Source organism: Epinephelus moara, chromosome 10, assembly GCF_006386435.1.
Source record: "Epinephelus moara isolate mb chromosome 10, YSFRI_EMoa_1.0, whole genome shotgun sequence".
Taxonomy (NCBI): Eukaryota; Metazoa; Chordata; class Actinopteri; order Perciformes; family Serranidae; genus Epinephelus; species Epinephelus moara.
Genome location: NC_065515.1, coordinates 26,232,225 through 26,253,505, shown reverse-complemented (window position 1 = coordinate 26,253,505; position 21,281 = coordinate 26,232,225). Strand labels below are relative to the sequence as shown.

Genomic DNA, 21,281 nt, shown 5'->3' with positions numbered 1-21,281 from the left:
TCTGTGCAAAGTTTCATGTCTCTACGACATACGGGGCATGAGATATGCCCATTCAAAGTTTGCAATTTCAGTCGGTTGCTATAGCGCCCTCCTTTGGCCAATTGATGTAATATTGCTTCATTCGCATCCTCCCATGACCCTCTACCACTGTGCCAAATTTCACATGGATTGACCAAGTCAGTGAGGAGAAAAATGTGGAACAGTTTTACAGTTTTACATTTATACAGTCTATGGAACAGACACACCCACAGACATTACATAGTAAGACTGAGTTTTACATGTGTCAGAAATGCTAGATATAATTTGAATTAAGATAGAGAGTAATTGAATACAAAATACATAATGCAGGCTTGGCATGATCCTTAGCATGTCAAAAACTGCGAAATCTAATAAACAGCTCTCGAAAGATTTCACTTTTACTAATCTAAATGGTTTTGACATTTGGAAAGGTTATTTACAGTGTGTGCTTCAATGCATCCAACCCCAATACACATGAAATTTATAATTCATCTAAATTTTGCCACATTTCAGAGGTAGTGTTAAAATGTTCTTGACAGGTGGAAAGAGACGTCTTCACTCCCCTTTTCCTCGTCGTGTTTGCTCTACTCCCTCTGCTGTTGTCCTCGCTTCCTCTGAAAGTCTCTCTGTGTCGTTCATTCGTCTTCGTTGTGTCTGTAAGTTCTTAGAGTGTGCGCTGCTGGTACACAGAATGATCACATTAGGGAGTTTGTGGCCACAACCTAATGAAAACAACAGCAGCTGTTGATTTAGTCACGTAACCCCAGCTGCCATCACTCACATACCATCTCTATCTCTCTGATGTACAATATAAACTGTCTTAAAACAGCAGCGCTTTCTCTCTTCTCTTCCTCGCCCATCACAGGCACCTACACTTTTTTATTCTCTTTTAATCTCTGCATATTCGCTCTGAGGGCAATCAGACACCATATGTTTTTTTCTGTTGCCTTTCATCTGTCTGACCTTTGTCAGCCTCTATCCCTTTTTGCAGTGGGGAATAAAGTGGTTAATATAGCTGTGAAATATTTCATGGGGGTCTTGATGATAATTGATTTCCTGCCTAAAGCCTTGAGTGTATATGTGAGCGTGTTATGGAGTCGTGCTGTCGTAATAACCTGTAGAGATCAGCTTTTGATCTATCATTTAAAGATGGAAGGTGCTAGTGGTGAATATTAAGTTCGTCTGATCTGTGGAAAAGGACCTGTATTATCTGAGTTCACACATTAATGTCCACTTCAAAGGCCGCACAATGGATCCATTAGCTCTGGGTTTCTTTTTTCTTCCTACCACAGTTTTAAGATGTGGTGTGTAGGAGTTAGTGGTATCTAGTGTAGGGTTGCAGAACTTACACTTCTGTGCGAAGGCCCTGTCGAGAGCCAACGTTTAGTTTGTCCATTCTGGGCTACTGTAGAACAACATGGAGGACTCTGTGGAAGAAGACCTGCTCCATATGTAGATATAAACGACTCATACTCTACATTTTTCCCTTATTAAACAGAGAAATACAACTATACACCAGTCCAAGTTTCTCTCTTTCGCCACACTAATGTTACCGTAATTGCATCAATAACTCATTCTAAAACACACTTAATTCAAACTCATCAGGACCAAAATAAAATTCACCAAAACCATCTCAGTTAGTCTCAGCAGTCGTCTACTTAGTTAGTCCACCATTCCAGCAATTATCAACTCTGGTTTGGTCAGAATAAATCCTTAATTCACCCAGTTAGATGTGAAAATATGCTGTTTCCCTGTGGTCTCTCTGCTGTTGCTGACCAGCTGTTCACGGTCCTGTAACGTTATCCCCACCACCCACCACCTGGAGTAGCGGTGTCTGTCAGCTCACTTACCTGTTGCACCATAGAGACTAGAGACTGACCTCTGGTGGCACGTAATGTGCGTTACATACAATGATTTTACCTGTATTTTTGAGGTTATTTAAAATCATGCTATTGGAATAAATACTTTGGTATACCATAAAACTGTGATACAGAAACTGTAGTGTTCTCAGTTCTGAAACAGAAAATTTAAACATACATTCAGAACAATTCCCCTGAGTGCTCTTGGTGTTATTTAGAACATCTCTCCAAATTCATTGTCTGTGATGCAGCTCTAGACTTTATACTTGCTGTCATCACAAATTTGAGTTTTAGCGTGTTCTAGCTTTTTCATTTGGAGGAGAGTTGTTTGTGTTTTTTGTGTATGATGGATGAATTTTGAAAATGGGTGTAGTTCCCTAAAAATATTCATATTACACATTACAGTGAAAAGAAACCCAAGGGTATTGCACTGCACGTTGGTTGTCTTAGTGTTTACCACTCCTAAACAGCCCATGACTTTGCAGTAAATACCACCACGTTAGCTACAGTGCTAATATTGTTAGCAGTAGATTACTAAGTTTCAAAGACTCAAAGAGTGTTCTTGTAACAAACCTGTTTAATTGCAACAGCATACAGATATTTTGCTAAGCAAGTATGTTATGTGACTGGTCTCAAGATGAAGCCATGTATTTATTTTATTGTACAGTTATGGCAACTCAGAAACAAGAAATTAGTTTTTCGCAAGGCGGTAATTATATTGGTGGGGACACTTCCCAACAGTGGTAGGTCAGCAGTGATTGGCGGCTGTGAATGAATAATGAGCGAATTGACTGGCTGACTGGATCTAGCCTGGGATACCAGACAAAACAAAATATTTTACATTATTATTTTATTATTTTATTTTTTATTACATTTTTTTCTTTGTTGTTGTTGTTTTTACAGTGGCCAAAATGAGATGTGTTTTGTTTTTAATGCTGCTTTGAATGAACCAAAGTAATCCACCAAAGTAAATTAGATCTGCCTTATTATACTATGACAAAATTAATTCTTAAAAAAATATATTAAAAAAATCATATTAAGTTTTACACAGATAAAGCACAATGGTGAGACAGACTAAGCAAAGGAATAATACCAATGTTTGCAAATGAGAAGCAAACAGCATATTATAAAAAATATGACATATCAGGTGCATCAGTCTGCTTTTTTCTCTGCCGTCACCCTGCACGCTGTGTATTTATCAAAACAGAGGAGGGTTTGGGTAGCATAAAACCTAATCATGCTGTTCCTGTTATATTTATTATTCTTGAGAAATTGATTTATTCTTCGTGTTACAGACATAACAAAGAAAGAAATGAGCATTGTGTCTACTGATAACAAAGCACAGCTACGTGACAAAGCGGTCTGATAGCAGCTGGGAGTAGAGTACTGTGTGAACAGCTCTGCTGGACTGGCTTTCTGGAAATGCCAGCACTGCTGCAATGCACGCCACCATTCAGGACCTTCAGTTATAAGTGCTCATCTCAATGAGGTCTAACTGAAATAATTGACACATGCAGACATTGCTGGGAGCTTGTATGTTATGTACTAAATTAGTGGCATGCTGATGAATGTTTTCAAAAACAATAATCTCTAATTTTCCCTTTGCAGTGTAGGAAGTATAAACAGTACTCTTCCATCCACAAACACATATTCATTCCATTCTTCCAACCCCTTAAAAACATACTTCAGTTTTGAAATCTGCTGCTTTCACCCCTGCCCCCTTCAAATCCATCCCTCCGTCCCCCCCACCACCCTCTTCCTCCACCTCTGATCTCCTCTGCTCGCCCTTCCTCCCACGGCCGCTACAAGCGTTAATTAGGGCTGCTAATTGAGCATATCCAAATGTTGAATAAAACATGGATCCAGGAAGAGAGGTTCTTTATTACATTTAGAAAAGGCCTCTGAAGAAAGTTTATGAGCCTTTAATTTATGTTAATGCGAGATCACGATCATTTAGGCACACAGACGGCGTGAAGATTTAAAGCAAAACATAATTGAAAAGTTTTCCTTACCTTCTCACCAATCAACTTTTAATTTCAACAAATTGGACTGTTTAAATTAATACAACATGTGTGTGTAACCAATGTGAATGGGTGTGTGTGTGTGTGTGTGTGTGTGTGTGTGTGTGTGTGTGTGTGTGGCCTGTTGAGGTGCTGATTCAACGAGGGCAGGGATGATCCAGCTTGCTTAAGGTTGATCACCAGAGGAGTTTACATTTCCACAAACCTAATAAGATCATGCACATTTAAATGAGAACAGACACTAGGATTAGGTGATTTTGCCCTTGCCTCTCATTGCATCACAAATGCCTGTTAATAGAAACTAAGAGATGTGTGTGAGTGTTGGTATTAAGAGTTAATTAAATTGTCTACAAGGGAGGGAACAAATTCCCCAATTTATTAATTAGATTTGTCTTGTTTGTGTCTTTACAACCTAGGGAAACATAAGTGGACTGAGACTTTCTTTGTGTATATACTCATAGTTTTTCTTTCTTCTTACTTACTGTGTCCTCTCCCTCTATCTAGTATGTCCATCTGTGTCTAAACCCAATGCTAGCATCAGTTTAGCTGTATTACAATCAGGCCGGCTCTTTCTGATCTGTAGAGAGTTAAAAAAAAATGTCATAGTCATTTCAATGTGTCCAGTATGCTATAATAGGTGACTTTTATTAGATTAATTAGCACGTACATACTGTAGCTCCCACTTAAACCTTATGTTTTGTTGGTGCATGATGGACATGCTGTCTGTCTGTCCCATTGGGTCTCATTACAAACACATTAAAGCTAAAGATGACTAAACTGTTGCAGCCATTTAAAGTCCTCAACAAACTACTTTTTAAATGTTTTATGATCCTTTGACAGAAGTATGGTAATGATAACGCTTCTATGCCTCATAAACACATAGAAACATTCTTGCTTTGTGTTGGCCAGTGTCAAGATCTCAATCAGTTACACCTCTAATCACAACTGGATTTAAGCATCCAGTAGTTGAATCGGACGCCTGTTTTAAACAGGCTTTGAAATTGGTTTCGAAATCTTTGTTGTTACTCATATTTCTTCATAAATTGGTGCTTTTTAATGTTGCTGTTCTTTGAGTTGCTGCACTGGATATACCATTACAACATGTTTTACAGTTTAATGCTTTGAAATTACAACAAAAATGGGTTTGATCCTTAGCCTGAATCCTTTCTGTGTGCAAGGTCCTTTGTTCTCGTGTGTGATCTGGAAACTTTGAATTTGCTGTGGATATATAACGTGATGGTCTTTCAGTCTTTAATATCCATTCAAAGGACTGTTCAACTCACAAGGGTTTTTTCCTCTGTAATTCCACTGCATTGGTGAGGAGTTCTTTCTGCCACTTTACATGCTATCTTTTATTGGTGCCTTTCTCTGTAGGTCTTTGCTTAACTTCACATAGATTAGATCAGTCAGTGCTTGCTCCACAGACACTTCCGGCACTATGTTGGCAGGGACAGAAAGGGGCAAACCAGCCCAATCACTAGAATAAATGTTAGCATTTAAAGTTTCTGCTGAATATGGAACCTTTGTATGTTGATATGTAGCGGATATGTTGACATTTTACGTTTCTTTACATTTTAACAATGCTGTGGTTAGTGGGTGATTATGTTTAGGCACAAAAACCTCTTGGGGATTGGGCGTCAGTAGCTTAGTGGATAGTGCCGGCGCCCCATGTATAGAGGTGATGCCTCGCTGCAGCGCTCGCAAGTTGGACTCCGGCTTGCGATCCTTTGCTGCATGTCGTCCCCCCACTCTCTCTCTCTCCCCAACACTTGGGGATGGTTAGGAAAAGATCATGTTGTGGCTTATAATACACGGTTTTGGTGTCATAATCATGGCTGGGGATGTTGTTGATGTCTCGCCAACTGGCTTTCTTCTTTGTTGATCTTGAACAGTGTTCTGTCATGGTCTGCCACTTGGCAGTTGTCTTACCTCGGTGTTCCGCCATCCACCCTCCCCTCCACCTCCCAATGACAGTTTCATCAGCTCATATACATGTAATTAGAACTATGACGCTTAAAAATGTTAGTTCAGTCAGGAACACTTCAGTCAAAGAAAACTTTATTTCCATTTGAAATATTATATTTGGCGGTATGGCTCTGTTCTGGGGCCTCTCTGCCTTTCCTTGGGCCAACGCAGAAAGCCTCTTCCACGCGCCTACGTGGAAAGCATAAGGGGGAGAGAGAGCACACCTGCCCTTCCACGTGTAAAAATGAGGAAGACCTGAGGCAGAGAGGCAAACCTCCCTGCCCTTCCATCCGCATACATGGAAAGCCTAAGGCAGGGAGAACAGCAGCAAAGACCCCCAGGGAACAGAACAGAGCCAGGATCGATGACAGACCAAAATGACATTGATAAGTCAGACAGCATGAAAAGGAGGAGCTGGGGTGGAGGCGGGCTACAAAGCGGCTTGCAGAGGAAGCAGCAACAGTAGGCAGGCCAGAGCAGTTTAAATAGGACACCCTGAATGAGATTCACCAGTTGGTTGCATAGAAAGGAATCATGTGATCTATCAGCTGACTGCCTCCCATCAATCAGCTGCTCCATTAGTTGATCGGCTGGGATGTGAGCTGAGCTTGACAGCGTGTCCTGCCTGAACTAACACTATCCTCAAATATGATACGTATGAAATGCCCAGATGTAACATATACGTGGTTTGCAGAAGCGTACAATGCCAATACTTTTTTCTGGCAACTGGGTTGGGGAGAAACACAAACAGAGAGACAGGCAGACAGACAGAGACAGACAGAGAGAAAGACCATAGTCAGAGGGGCTCCTGCAGGCCCTGGGGACCTGTTGCTCTTTTCACATCAGCCCGAGCTGCTGTGTTACATTACAGCAAGCTGTTGCTGGATCGATGCCCACCAGGGATATGTTAGTCGGTGTTTTATTGCAGGGCAGAGAGGGGCGGAGGAGAGGGAGACATTGTGTGTGTGCTGTATGTGTTTTATTCTGGTAGGAAGTAGAAGGAGGGGAGTAAATAAAGTGGCACGTCTGAAGTGTTCGTACGTAAAGAAACAAGTTTGTCTGTGTAGAAAGCTCAAGTGCTTTCTGCTCTGAGGAAGCATCCTAAGTGAACACAGTGAGATACAAACTGTACACACGTGAACTGCACATCCCCTCCTTCAGGCATCTACTCACATGCAATATATATCTTCTTTAGTCCAGCTCGCTGTAGGCTACAGTAAATGTAACCTCTATTCCATTATTTGATAAGAGATCAAAAGGACGAAGGAGAGTCCACCCACATCAGAAATACAGTATGTAGTATGTGAGTGCATGTGTGCCAACAATTGTGTATGTAGTGGTTTTGCCTCTTTTATCTTGCTTTACCCACATTTCCAATAGAAGGGGTGACTACATAGACATAGAGCGGTAGCCTCTTGTCTCACAGTTTCTTCCCATTACATTCTCCTTCATTTATAATCCTCTGACTGCTCTCACTGCGTGCGTAGGTGTAATGTAATGGAGCACCAGCACACAAACAGGCTCGCTGCGCACCCAGAGGCGTTTGCACTCCCTTCCGATTCAGGAAGACTGTTTTCTTCCAATGATAGCTTTAAGAACATTACTCACTCCTCTTTCAACCCCCCAACCCTGTCCTTTCTCCTCCAAACGAACACACACGCACACATTCACACATACTCTCTCAGAACGACATGGAGACGACACGGAAGCCCGATTTTCTGAAAATTGACCAATGTGAAACCACAACTTTGCTCCAACCTAAGGGGCATGCAATAGAACTTTATAAAAAAAAAGTCAGAGGGGAAGAATGTTTTAATTTTGCTGCTTTCCCAGCCAGTAACCCACAGACAGCAACCCCACTTCAGGCAAACGAGTGTTTTCAAAGCCTTTCCACAGTGGATTTTTACACAGATTTTTTCATTAGCTTCTTTGAAAAGATGGGAAACAATTCATTGCTCTCCACTGACCTTTTAATGTGTGATGATGCTTCCTTTTCAATGTCCTCTGCCAGCAAACAACAGGAAAATGTCTAAAAGCTGCTGTGTGGTGGGATGCACTAACAGGGTAAAGAACCCAAGACTAAGTTTTTATAAGCAGCTGAACTAAAAAAAACTGAGCCAGGACAAAAGTGGAAACAGGTTATATGATGTGAGGCATCAGAACAGGAGCCAGGTTGATGCCTTGTGTTCTTTGTCACATTCCTTGGGCCATTCCTGAGCAGTTTTTGAAGTTTGGCATGATGCATTGTCTTGCCGGAAGGTCACTGTCATCTGCAGTAGTGTTTAGGTGGTTCATGTCAAGTGGCATCCACATGAATGCCTGGACCCAAGATTTCCCAGCAGAACATTGCATTGTATCAAGATGACCAATGTCATTCACTTCACCTGTTGTACAACTCAATGCATTTAGGCATGTGGACATGGCCAAGACGACCTGCTGAAGTTCAAACTGAGCATCAGAATGGTGATTCAAGTGACTTTGAACAGGGCATGGTTGTTGGTACCAGACGGGCTAAGAACAGGAAACTGAGGCTACATTCACACAGGCTCACCAAAATTGGACAATAGAAAATTGGAAAAATGTTGCCTGGTCGGACTAGATTTTGATTTCTGCTGCAACATTCAGATGGTAGGGTCAGAATTTGGCGTAAACAACATGACAGCATGGATCCATCCTGTCTTGTATCAATGGTTCAGGCTGGTGGTGGTGGTGTAATGGTGTGGGGGATATTTTCTTGGCACACTTTGGGCCCCTTAGTACCAACTGAGCATCCTTTAAACACCACAGCCTACCTGAGTATTGTTGCTGACCGTGTCCATCCCTTTATGACCACAGTGTACCCATCTTCTGATGGCTACTTCCAGCAGGATAACGCACCATGTCACAAAGCTCAAATCATCTCAAACTGGTTTGTTGAACATGACAAAGAGTTCACTATACTCCAATGGCCTCCACAGTCACCAGATCTCAGTCCAATAGAGCACCTTTGGGATGTGGTGGAACGGGAGATTCGCATCATGGATGTGTAGCCAACAAATGTGCGGATACTGTGTGATGCTATCATGTCAATATGGACCAAAATCTTGTTGAATCTATGCCACGAAGAATTACGGCAATTCTGAAGGCAAAAGGAGGTCCAACTTGGTACTAGCAAGGTGTGCCTAATGAAATGTGAGTGTATGTCATAATACCGTGTATTTGCAATGATCAGTTTGTCAGATCTCAATAAGAATGGTACACACCTCTTTAGCATAGAAATCTGTGTGATATTTTTGGCAAGCCAGTGACTATCTGAAATACCTTGTGGAGCAGACTCTAGCCCGGCAGCAGGGTGGAACTTTGTGTCTCTAGTAAAGTTATAGATGTTATTACAAGTGACAACACATTGTAAGACGGAGGAAGTAATATAGATTCAGCAGTGGAGAGTGATCAACATGAAAAACAACAACTCTATCATGATGAGGTCATCTTAAATGTTAATTATGTCATTATCATGCACGGTTAAAAAAGAAATACATGTTTATTGTGGAGATATAATCATCACACTAAATCACAATGACCTATTTTTAATATATTCATAGATTTACTACCTCACAATTATCGGAGGGAGTGCAATTATTTTCCAGACAGGCGTGCGCGATGTGTGTGTGTGTGTGTGTGTGTGTGTGTGTGTGTGTCGATGTATTTGTATGTTGTGCATGCATGTTAAGATTTAACACTGTGCGGAGACATAAAGATGGAGTGATGACCATACTGCTTTTAATAGCTGAAATTACATGAAATATAAGATGTTTTTGATCAATGGCATCCACAATGCACGTTACGTCAGTGCACACGCCTACATGTATATAGAGACGCACAAGGACATTCATCACGCACCACCTGCACACACGCACACTCACACACACACACACACACACACACACACATTCAATCTACTGTGATTGCTGGTGAGGCAGTTAATAATCAAGTCTAAGCTGCTGTCAGATGGCATAGTGATTGAGCTATTGAAATATCCTGTTCTATTCAGTATACTGTGTGTGTGTGTGTGTGTGTGTGTGTGTGTGTGTGTTCGTATGTGTGTCCAATCCCCATAGTCCCCACTCATCATGAAGGTGGTTAAGAGAAAGTCTCTCCCTGGTGTATACCAATCAGGTTACACAGAGAGTTTCAGTCTCTCAGTGAATTTTGTGCCATTTTTCTCCTCATCTAAGCTGCCATTTCCCGCGGATTCCCCAGGCTCTACTGCCACACTACATTGAGGTCTTATTTTCACTGGCTTTTCACACTCTGTTTGACATGTTTTTACTCAGAGCAAAGACAATCTAACCAGCATCGGTGAATAGAAAGTCTCTATTTGGAAAATGAAATTGAAATGCTGTGAGGGTATTTTTTGCCATTTATTTAGAAGTTTATTATTAATAGTGATGCAGTTGCATTCTGGGGTCAGATCATGAACTTGCGCACACTGTGGTGTAAATGTAGACTCGATTGAGCCTGATTTGAGCAAGGGTTTGACTAATTTAATACTGATGAAGATGTTTTTAATGGTCATTTTGGCTTCACTTTTGATATATTGAGATTTTAATATGCAACATTTAATGTCCAAAGCTAGATTGTAATACGCGGGCTGCACAATTAATCAAATGTTAATTACAATCATGATTTTGCCTTCCTGCATTTGGATGAACATGATTGACTGGCGTTTAAAATGCATGCCACGCTCATAGAAAACTGCATATCAAATCGAGCGGTTCCTGAACTAAAAGCCAGCCTCCACTTTTGAAGAACTCTGTAGCTGCCGCTCATGCACTCTGCAGTGGCAGCCTGTGAAAAACTTTACTGAATGTTTCAACTGCAGCCAGGAAAACCAAAATCATCGTTCATCAACTATGATCATAAGCTGTTTGGAAGTATTTTGTATTAAGGAGATAACAAATTATATGCAAAGAGTGCATGAGGCTTGTGTTTGTGCCGCAAATTAACGCAACTAACTTGTTACACCACCTGAAAAAAAGCACTACAAACTGCAGTGCAATGAATGCATTAAGGCCAACAACATGGTGGCACGATGGTGTAGTGGTTAGCATTGTTGCCTCACAGCAAGATTGTTTCCTGGTTCAACCCCAGGGTGGGGGAGCCTCCCTGTGCAGAGTCTGCATGTTCTCCCCATGTCAGCGTGGGTTTTTTCTGGGTACTCCGGCTTCCTCCCACAGTCCAAAGACATGCAGGTTAAGTTAATTGGTGACTCAACGTTGTCTGTCTCTAGGTGTCAGCCCTGCAATAGTTTGGTGACCTGTCCAGAGTGTACCCTGCCTCTCGCCCAATGTCAGCTTGGATAGGCTCCAGCCCCCCCACGACCTCTAACAAGACAGGCGGTTACAGAAAATGGATGGATCAAAAAAATACTGTTTCTAACGTTACCTCACTGAATCCTCCTCTTTGTCCAGTGTCAGCTCAGACATCTATTACAGCAACACTGTACAGCACGTCACAGTAGAATAAACACTGTATAAAAACATAAAATTAAGAACAGCAGTACACATCCATCCAGCTCCCAAAGACAGATTGAAATAACCGATGCAATCTTTCCATTTGGCAAAAGATATGTGTCCAATAAACACTGTTTTCATGTGGTTGCATTCTGTGATGGCGTTAATATTTAGTCAGTCTATATTTTAGCTGCAGTTTTAGTTTTATTTTGCCTCTAGGAGATGTACTGAATTCAGTTAAGGGCAAGTTGGATTGTAATGCAAAGATTTGTTAATTAGCAGGAATGTAGCACAAGGTGAAAGTGAAAGCAGTGCTCTGTTGATTTAATTTTGGGTCAAAGGTTTTTGAACAATTTAATTTATATTTTGCTTCCAGAAGATGCACTGTGATAAGTATCAGTCTTATCTCGATGCAAAGATTAAAACATTAGCAGGAAGGTGGCACAATATGCAATTTTGGCATCCCCAGCGACCACCTGGTGTTTTACAGCACATAGTGCCATCCCTGATTATTAATGTAAGAAAGCATGTCAACAATGGTTAACACCACCATCTTTGTAAATTCAGGAAGCTCAGTATCTAAACATCAGCCACAGCTTTGTAGCTTCTCTCGACAGCTAAAGTCAGCTAACATATGTGCATCCACAAACATGACGGTAGCTTCAAGTAATTACAAATCCAAAACCACACTATAGCTCACCTGTCATCTCTGCAGATATGTTTACTTGTGCATCTCATTTCTATTTCTTTTCACTCAGCCCTTTCAGCTGTCTTGGCTCAGATAAAAAAAAAATATTAAAACCAAGTTATGTACAAATTAATCACAACATTTGAAAGGCAAAAAGATAGAAATGAGTTTCTCTCTGAATCAGCAGGCAACAGTTTGAATCCCTGAGGACTTGGCTTTGTTTCATGAAGAGGAGTTAGAAGACTTCAGTAGAAGAAAATACTGCATAATATCAGAGTAAGCAGGTTAAGTAATATAATTGTTCTAATATTACACATTTGTGCTTTTAGTGAATGTGCAGTGTGTAGTGCAGTTTGAAATATCTCTATCTACACCAGCATCTTGTATCATGTTTCTTCTTTTTTTAGTATTTTCTTACCAAAAGAGATGACTGACATGTTAGATGACGCTTTCCCACCAATGCCCCGAACATACAGTGTCGGCTCTGTGCCTGGTAAACCCCATTTGGCCAGGCTGTTGGAAAGTGAATTTCTTCTGAAGCTGCCTTCTGTTTGTCAGCCAGTGATAAATCTATTCTGAATTTCATCTCTCCTCACTGTCTGTCTATCTATTCCATTAGGAAAAGAGGATCACTTTTATGTTACAGCAAGTCGAAGAGCTGAGGGCTTAGGGCCTGCCTGTCTGGTGGTGGTCATGAGTGTGTGTGTGTGTGTGTGTGCTGCCATCCACCCGCGCTGATGCTTCAAAGGTCTAATGTAGCCAAAGCACTGATAAACACTTTGTGAAAGCCCTGGAGAGAGACTGCATGTCAAGCCTGTCTATGTCTATCTTCACACACAGACACACATACACACACAGACTCTGGGCCCCTCTGGCTCTCCTGCAGAATGCGTTGCATCAAAAGTATGATCTAAAACTACCTCTCCTCCCTCTTGTCCTCCTCCTCAGCTCCTCAGCATTTAGCCCCCATCTAAGTGGAAGGCTAACATTTCTAGACCTGTGCAACACACAACCATCTTGTTATAGATGCAGGGATGCCAACGCCTCTGGCACTCTTCTTCCTGCTGTTTTAATGATATCGAGGGTAATGGTGCCTCATACATAGCAAATGCTACATTAGCTAACTGTCCTCCAAGTACTGACTCAATTCATGAAGATGTGTCTGAGCGCTGTGGAGCTGTGGAGTGCAAGAAAATGATGTGAAATGCCTAGTAATTTCTACGCTACATTTGTGCAATTCAAAATTGGCACCCTGTAATTTTATTCCTTGGTCCCCTAAAAAGAGTTATCAAGTAATTGCACACTGATTTCACCTTTAAAAATTCTACTTCCTGCGAATTTCCAGTATGTGTGCAGGTGGTAAAGTGGGTCAACCATCATTAGTGAGATCTTGCTTGCTACTTACTGTAGGAAACAATGTGGCATTGCACTGTTAGTTTCAATTTGTCAGTTGTCTTGCAAAAAAGAAGTAACAATAATCTGCACAAATGTACGTCGTCGCTCCTCTGTTGCAGTCCCTATTTGTATTTGTTATTACCGGAGCACTTTGTTGAAAATTGTATTTACTGTAGTCAAGTACTCGAGGCTCCAGTGTCCAGATAAGGGAAACCAAATTTCCCTACGGGTATAGATAAAGTAACATGACCTGACCTGATTTGTCTCCAAGTACATGACATTTTGCTTTTGTTTTGGTGAGGGGGATCCTGCTTTATCAGGTTAGATTCTCAATGGAGAACAGAGGGTGCAAAGTGACAGGTCATGCAACAACACAGGTCTCAAGTTACTCTCAAACCAGCAGAACTATGAGAAACTCCTGTCTGGTGCCCTGCCCAGCTCCATGTGAAAATAATGTTTTGAGGCACTGGGTACTCATCCTGCATGGCCCTGATGAAAACACGCATTGAAGTGTTGATGCAGTTTGGGCTGGTATTTTAATAAATGGTGAATAATTGAACAGAAATTTTCCGTCCTCTTTTGGTTTTTTTTTTTTCCCTCTCATCAATCCTCATGAATATAGATGGTGATTTGTTTGCAATTACCCTTGTGTATCTGACAGTACAAGGCATGCTTGACTCAACACGGATTTGTTTTTTATTGACGCTCTCATGTGAAAGATAAGGCATACATATTGATATTTTACAGAGTAGATGAACATGTCGCTTGTCTACTATACGGCCCATTAAGCCTACTCTCCACTAAAATGCCTTCAGCTGTTGCTGTCTGTTTTTTAGCAGATTGTGGAGCGGACGTGTTTCTGTTTCCGGTTAAGTGCTGCATTTTACGCAGTGCTGTGAAGTAAATGTTTTATTTCCATGTCTGGTTGTTGGAGCTGATCTGTGATCTTTAGCTTGCTTTTCTGCTAGCACACCTGGTGAACTAAAGTGTGTGACAGGCGTATGTACGTGGGCGAATGCGTGTGTGTATGCCTGTGCACACGTTTACATGCTCCCACACCACGGCTCAGTGGCTGACATGTTAGACCAGAGTCTGATTGGATTCCACGCTCCAGAAACAGTAAACCCAGTGACTCATAGAGAGAGAGAGAGTGTGTGTGTGCCTGTGTGTGTATAGTGTCTGGAATTGGATTTTAATGGTCACCTGTGTGTGTGCGTGTGTGTGTTTGTGTGTGCCCCTGTTCAAGTGTGTTTCTTTGAGATTACATAGCTTTTACTTTAAAGTGGCTCTGATTATTTTCTTTATATTTTTTATCACAGAGTTTAACTGTTTAAATAGTGATAATAACATAAAAGTTAAATTCTCAATTTTAAAAAACAGAGAAATTATTTGCGGTAATCAAACACTCATAAGACGAAAGAACGGGCATAGACAGTCCACTGCAGTATATGCGGGTCCCCTCTTTGATAGATAGACGTCACACAAGGATGTAAGGCCCCTCTTGGCAATTTCTTTAAAAAAAATAAAAAGCACATGTGCAGTAATATGGAAAAAGACCTCAAAAGCAACTTTTCTATTCAACTTTTGTTTCTTTAAAATCAAGAGAAACAAAGGTCCACACTTGGTCAGGGCTCGGCGGCAGTCCACTGTTGGTCATGTAGGAGTGTGTGTGTGTGTGTGTGTGTGCATGCATAGCTGCTTGCTTTAGAGACTAGTCTGTGCTGGAAGAGAGTTCAATTGTCCTTCAGATCAAGGTCAATGAGCTGTGCCCTATCTCCCTGCTCCATCTATTAGCTGTCCAGTGGAGGGTCTGGGGATGGATGGATAGAAAGCTTCGACCCCGAGTTAAACACAATCACCTGCAGGTGGGGAAGGTTACTGTCAAGATGTAATCAGTTACAAAATACTGATTACCTATTTAAAATTGTAATTGGTAGAATAATCCATTGGATGGATGTGTTTAATTAACAGTCAGGAGTCACGCTTCTTTACACTGATTCCTCTTAACTCTTGTTTTTAAGGCTTTCTTCTTTTTACGGTTGAATTTAGTATTTAGTAGGAATCCTGGGGCACCTATTATAGGCAACTTAAACAACTTACCAATTGTTTTATTTTGATTTCCTCGGTTACTTGGATTAGAAAGACAGAGTTTGTTGACTGTTATCCCACTGTTTCTAATCTAGCACCTGTCACATCTGACCATCTATCCTCTCTGCTGTTATCTGCTATTAAATCTGCCTGCCTGCTGTTCTGGGGATGGCTCTCATTTGGTGGGAAAGGACATTTCTACTCTCAAATCTATCAATGGATCTACCGCCCCATGTGCTGCTCCGAGCACCTGTCTCCTCTTCAATCTCCCCTTTCTCTGTTTCTGAGGATTGGTTTTGGCCTGTGTTAACCGAGAGACCGCCTTCACTGAGTGATCGGCCGAAGTCTTCTTGGCGTGTGTCAGCTTTGACGTAGCTAGGTGATAGGATTGAGGGATTGAAGTAACACACACCTGATGTGGTCCTGTGCTCTGTGTGATTTGGGAAGTTCGACCTAGAATGTTTTATATGTGGATGTTTAAGGGCTGATAGATGTCAAATATTGCATTTTCAGTAAACCACTTATTTAGAAGCAATAAGGCGCATTTCTTAATTTTTAAGTCTCCTGCACAGTGTTTTTCTATTGCAAGATGTCTCATTCCAAAGCAAATATTTTGGATTACCCAACAAGACAAAGGGAAATTCCTTGATTGCGAAAAACAGGAACATTATACTTTTCTTCCAGCACAACCAACACTAAAACTTTCAGAGTTTCTTAGCAGAGGATAGAATAATTTGAAGGCTTTAAATATGTTTATCTGGTTCAGTGAACCTACGGGGAAAAACTAACATGCACAGAGCAGAACTGCGGAGGTTGAGCAGGTGGCATCATCTCTGAAACAGGAAACAGCAGGGTTTATGGGGTCATGTTAAAAAACACTTTACTACAGCAATGATACCAGTGATCTGAGATACAGTAGATACTAAAAATGTCTCAACAGTGTTTTCATTAGTTTATGATTGTTTAAGCAATCAGTTTAACGAAAATGGATTAACTTCTAGTAAGGGATCAGGTTTAAAGTCGAGAATGATCCTAAGCCAGTTTAGAACCTCTCCGTTCATTTTTGATTTCCAGTGGGTGTTATTAATGGGCACAGACCAAAATGCCTCTGGACACAAGTGGATAGACAATCAGAGAAATGAATTGTTCCCTACAACCAACCTGAGCGAAACATGTAACATAGCGCCGAGTGACACATGCAAGTTTAGGGGTGCTTGGTCTGTTTTCAAGCAACACACAATGGCCAGGTCCCAAACTTTATCAAATTACAGCTAAATAGTACACTAAAGTGTGTTTGTGAAATCCATCGAGACAGGAAATAGGCAATGCAGTAACAGAATTTTGATTCGTATTTGATCAGCACTCGTAGTCTGAGAGTTGTGCAGAGACTGGTGATGCTGCTCTGTCAATGCTTGTATCAAACCTGCATCAGATTAGATAAATGGTTGTGACTGGCCCACCCAGGAAAAGGCTGGGTGGAAATCTGTTTGAATGGTAGGGGAAAGAGATGGATCTGCCAGAGCAAATGACACATGAGCTCCTCAGATTTGTCTGGTTTCCAGGCTAATCCTGAACCTTGTTTGGCCATTAATGAATAATGCAAAGGATCAGTCAGAAACTCTGATGTGCCAAAACATTCAAACTACCATGAATCCAAAGTGTTCCACAACTATTGTTGTTTCTAACCTCAGTATGACTTCTGTTTACCTAGATGTATACTGTATATTGCTGCTCTGTGTTTTCATATTAACCAGGCTTCAGTATTCTGTTATCAGCAGACAGAAACAAAGGGCATAGCTGAAATGTGTAGGGATCCAGGGATCCAGAGATGGAGGAAAATCTAAAGAAGAGAAAAAGATGCCTTTGTAAACCTCTTGTAACTCTTGTAGGATGTTGTGGATGAATGGGTTTAATACTGCCTGTGTTGCTGTGAATTTTAAACTCAAGCTAAAGTTGTTTTTTATCCATGAGACATAAATTCGATGAACTGCAAGCCACCTGCCCATTCCTGTAGTGGAAATAAAGGTAACGAGAGCAAACTATCTTTTTTTTGTAGTTCAATATCCCAGTGGGAGCCATACTAACAAGCTTCTTATCCCAGCCCTGCTGTTTATAGCCAACACACCTGGCTGACCAAGCTTGCTGTTTTAATGAAAAACTCTTTAAAGCTCAAAAAACAAAAGGTGTTAGTCCGACTAGCAACACATTATCACCCTCTGGGATGAAGCAAAACATGTTGATAATTTCCATAAGCGAAAAGCCTCTTGCTGTTTGTATTGAAAGTTTATAAAATAATCACTTTATAAGTTTGCCCAGTATTTGTTTGCACAAACACCCTACGTGACCCCCAAACCACCTGAGCTTCTGCCGGGGCGCTGCTGATGTTGTTTATGTGCTCATGTTAATTAAATTACTTAGATCTGAGTGGGGATGATTAGCATGCTAGCAGTAATAGCTAGCAGGGAATCCAATAGCCTATTATCATAATGAGTCCCTTTGGCGCACTGTGTGGGTAGGTAAAAGAGAGGAAGAGAGTGAAGCGGTTATGTCAGTCGCCCAGAGAAGAGAGTTACATCAAAGGACAAGTGTTTTTGTTGTTGTTGTTTTTTTAAGCAGAATACATGATTCAAATTGATTTGTCCAACCTGGCACGAATTAGGCACTGTCACTGCTGGGATATGGCAAAGAGGAAACAAACAGTTTGCCAGCATATCAGCAACAACACACCCTCACACATGTGTAAAAAGTTTAAATATTATTCATCACTGTTTCATCATGTCCCAGAGGTCCCAGAGATACTGTAGGAGAAGAAATTAACATATGCACAGATAATGATACACATAAATATACTCCGCAGGAATTTCTGTTCAAACATTACCACACAGAGATATATACACACAAACACATGTGGTGGTGGGGGGCTCTGCACTGCAGCAGGCACCTGCAGCTGTGCCCCCACTCTGCTCATTATACACCTGCTTCCACATACTGGACTGCTGCTGCACATATGCTCTCGACCTTGTGCTAAATGTGGTACAATATCACATTCGTCCAGTGTGTTTCAGTGTAGTTATGGTTGCATTCATTGTTTAAAGCCTGGGTCTTTAACAGGGGATCCACAACCCCTAGGGGGACACCAGAGTTACTGCAGGGGGGCCACCAAATTATTGTTTGATAATTTAAGTTTTAATCTAAATTTATTTATTTGTTTATTCAAAAATTAGAATATATCTGTAATTACAAATTAACACGAATCCAACGTATTATTAGCAAAGATAAATTGGCCTAAATAAAAAAGACATTTAAGTTACAGTACACGACATTAACAAAAGATTATTGTTACCCACAAATCCGTGCGCAGTTGTATATGTCTGTTTGCCTCAGTGTAACTTGTTGCAATGTTTTATGCTGCCCTCTTGGCCAGGTCACTCTTGAAAAAGAGATTTTTAATCTCAATAAGGCTTTTACCTGGTTAAATGAAGGAGGTATACATATATTTGAGCTAGCTAGCACTAAATCACTGTGCAGCACTTATCCATAATGGCAGGTGAACTACCCTAAAACTTCTATTAGCCTGTTTAATTTAATGATTAAAGGAAATAATACCTCCAGCTATTAATTGAACATTTACAATACTTAGCTAGCATTTAAATGGTAAAGCACTGCATTTTTATAGCGCCTGTCTAGTCTTCCACTCAAAGCACTTGTTACACTACATATAACATTCACACACTGGTGGCCGAAGCTACCAAAAATGGTGCCACCTGCTACAAAAAAAACATTCAAGCACTCTCACCGATGGAAGAATCGGGAGAAATTCTATTTGGTATCTTGCCCAAGGATACTTCAACATGGGAACTGGAGGAGCCAGGAATCGAAGACCTGCTCCACCTCTGAGCCACAGCCACCCCATTTACATTCTGTTGAAATATTTTGGCCAATTTGCTGTATTATTATTCCAGTAATACACACACATTGACATTCTTGTGAGCAACAGTGTATCATTCTGTTACTTTTTAAGCAAGACGCTCTGACATACTGTCCATTTCCGGAACAAGGAGCAAAAGTGCAGAGGGTGAGGTTAACACATCTAGTCAGGCTACAACTGCTGCTGACTTAGCAGCTACAGGCAAATGCAAACGAGAGAAGAGCAAAAAAATATTCAGAGTTATCTCAAGTGTAACTCAGTTATATACAATATATGAAATAGCTAAGGGGTCCTTGTCCTGAAGACTCCAGGATTAAAGGGTTAAGATTTTGTGGTTGCTGTTGAGACAATATTTATTCATATTTAATAGTGCAGAATATGTGCTTTTCCCATGAGGCCCTGTTTTCCTCTTTTTGTACCCTGGCCCTTTATCCTGTTTTACTTGAACAGTTACAGCACAACCTGTCTTTGTTCCTCCACCTGCTACACTTTGCTGTTCCTTGACTTCCAAGGAATGTGTGCTTAAGAGAGCTGCTCCTCAGCATCTCCTCAGCACCATGCACAGTCACTAGTTTGAGTTAAAATCAAACTCTTTCTTTTACGCTCACCAGTGAGCGAAAGCCCCAGAGCAAACGAGGAACATCTGGAATTGCCCTCCGCTCATTAACTCAAATTTTTAACACCAGCACTGTCTTTCATTCCATCTCTGGGGACGGAGAGGAAGACTTATTGCTGCATATATTCCTGCTCCCTCAAGGAGTTTGAATACTGTATATGCAGTGTCCTCTAACTCACATTTTTCTCATCTACTTTCACATGCACTAAAGTTGTAAACTTAAAGTGGATGGCCTTATTTGACAGCTCGATTTAGTTTCCATAATTCACTCTACTTATAAAAGAGCCTCCATATAATGAGATGTATTGCAGATTATGCATAATCAATAAAATGAAAGAAACAATGTCTCTCAAAATATTAACCTCTATTTTCCATTCCCTTGTCCCATTCATCTGTAGATGCCAAGGCCTGCCCCTCCAAAGATTTCCAGTGCCACAATGGGAAGTGCGTGGCCCCAATCTTTGTGTGTGATGGAGACGACGACTGCGGGGATGCCAGCGATGAAGAGAAGTGCACGGCTCCCACCTGCGGCCAGCACGAGTTCCGCTGCAATGACTCCGAGTGCATCCCCGCTCTGTGGAGCTGCGACGGCGACCCGGACTGCAAGGACAAGTCGGACGAGTCCATGGAGCGCTGCAGCCGGAGGACAGAGCCCCAGAAACCTCGCTGCCCGGTGGGCGAGTTCCAGTGTGGGAGCGGGGAGTGCGTCCACATGAACTGGAAGTGCGATGGAGACGCGGACTGCAAGGATAAATCGGATGAAGCAAACTGTCGTAAGTCATCTGTGGATATATTGTATTAATGTGGCTGGACTGATGAGTGGGTGTGTAAATTAGTGTGTAAATGAGTGTGTGACTGAATGGACTTCTACAAGATAATGCTGCTGTCATTTTCATTATTATCAAGAAACCCTGAGGAGTCTGAATGTACCCAATCAGCAATATTTCTTTTGTAGCCACAGCATGATATAGCATTTCCCCAGTGGCATAGCATGCCAAAAAAAACAATAAAAGAAGCCATTAACATATAGTTCAATTAAAACAAACACTGTGCCAGTGTAGTTTATCCTGAAACAGCTCCATGACTGCATTTTCAGTCTCCAGAGAGCAGCCCTGATGTCACTGCACTGCTCAGGGACACCGCTTTGCCTGTAATTTACATTAACAGTGTTCATTGTAATGAAGGAATATGTCATCCAGTTGCAATGTTAT

At 41.3% G+C, this 21,281-nt stretch overlaps 1 protein-coding gene across 5 annotated transcripts in view; it reads left to right on the top strand.

The window, feature by feature from the left end:
- Positions 1-21,281, top strand: part of lrp8 (low density lipoprotein receptor-related protein 8, apolipoprotein e receptor) — a 267,040-nt gene that overhangs the window by 141,228 nt on the left and 104,531 nt on the right. For all 5 annotated transcript variants that reach the window (XM_050054743.1, XM_050054742.1, XM_050054740.1 and 2 more), the window contains exon 5: positions 20,469-20,843. In XM_050054743.1, the coding sequence (XP_049910700.1) occupies positions 20,469-20,843 (375 nt within the window). The remainder of the gene's footprint in view (positions 1-20,468; positions 20,844-21,281) is intronic.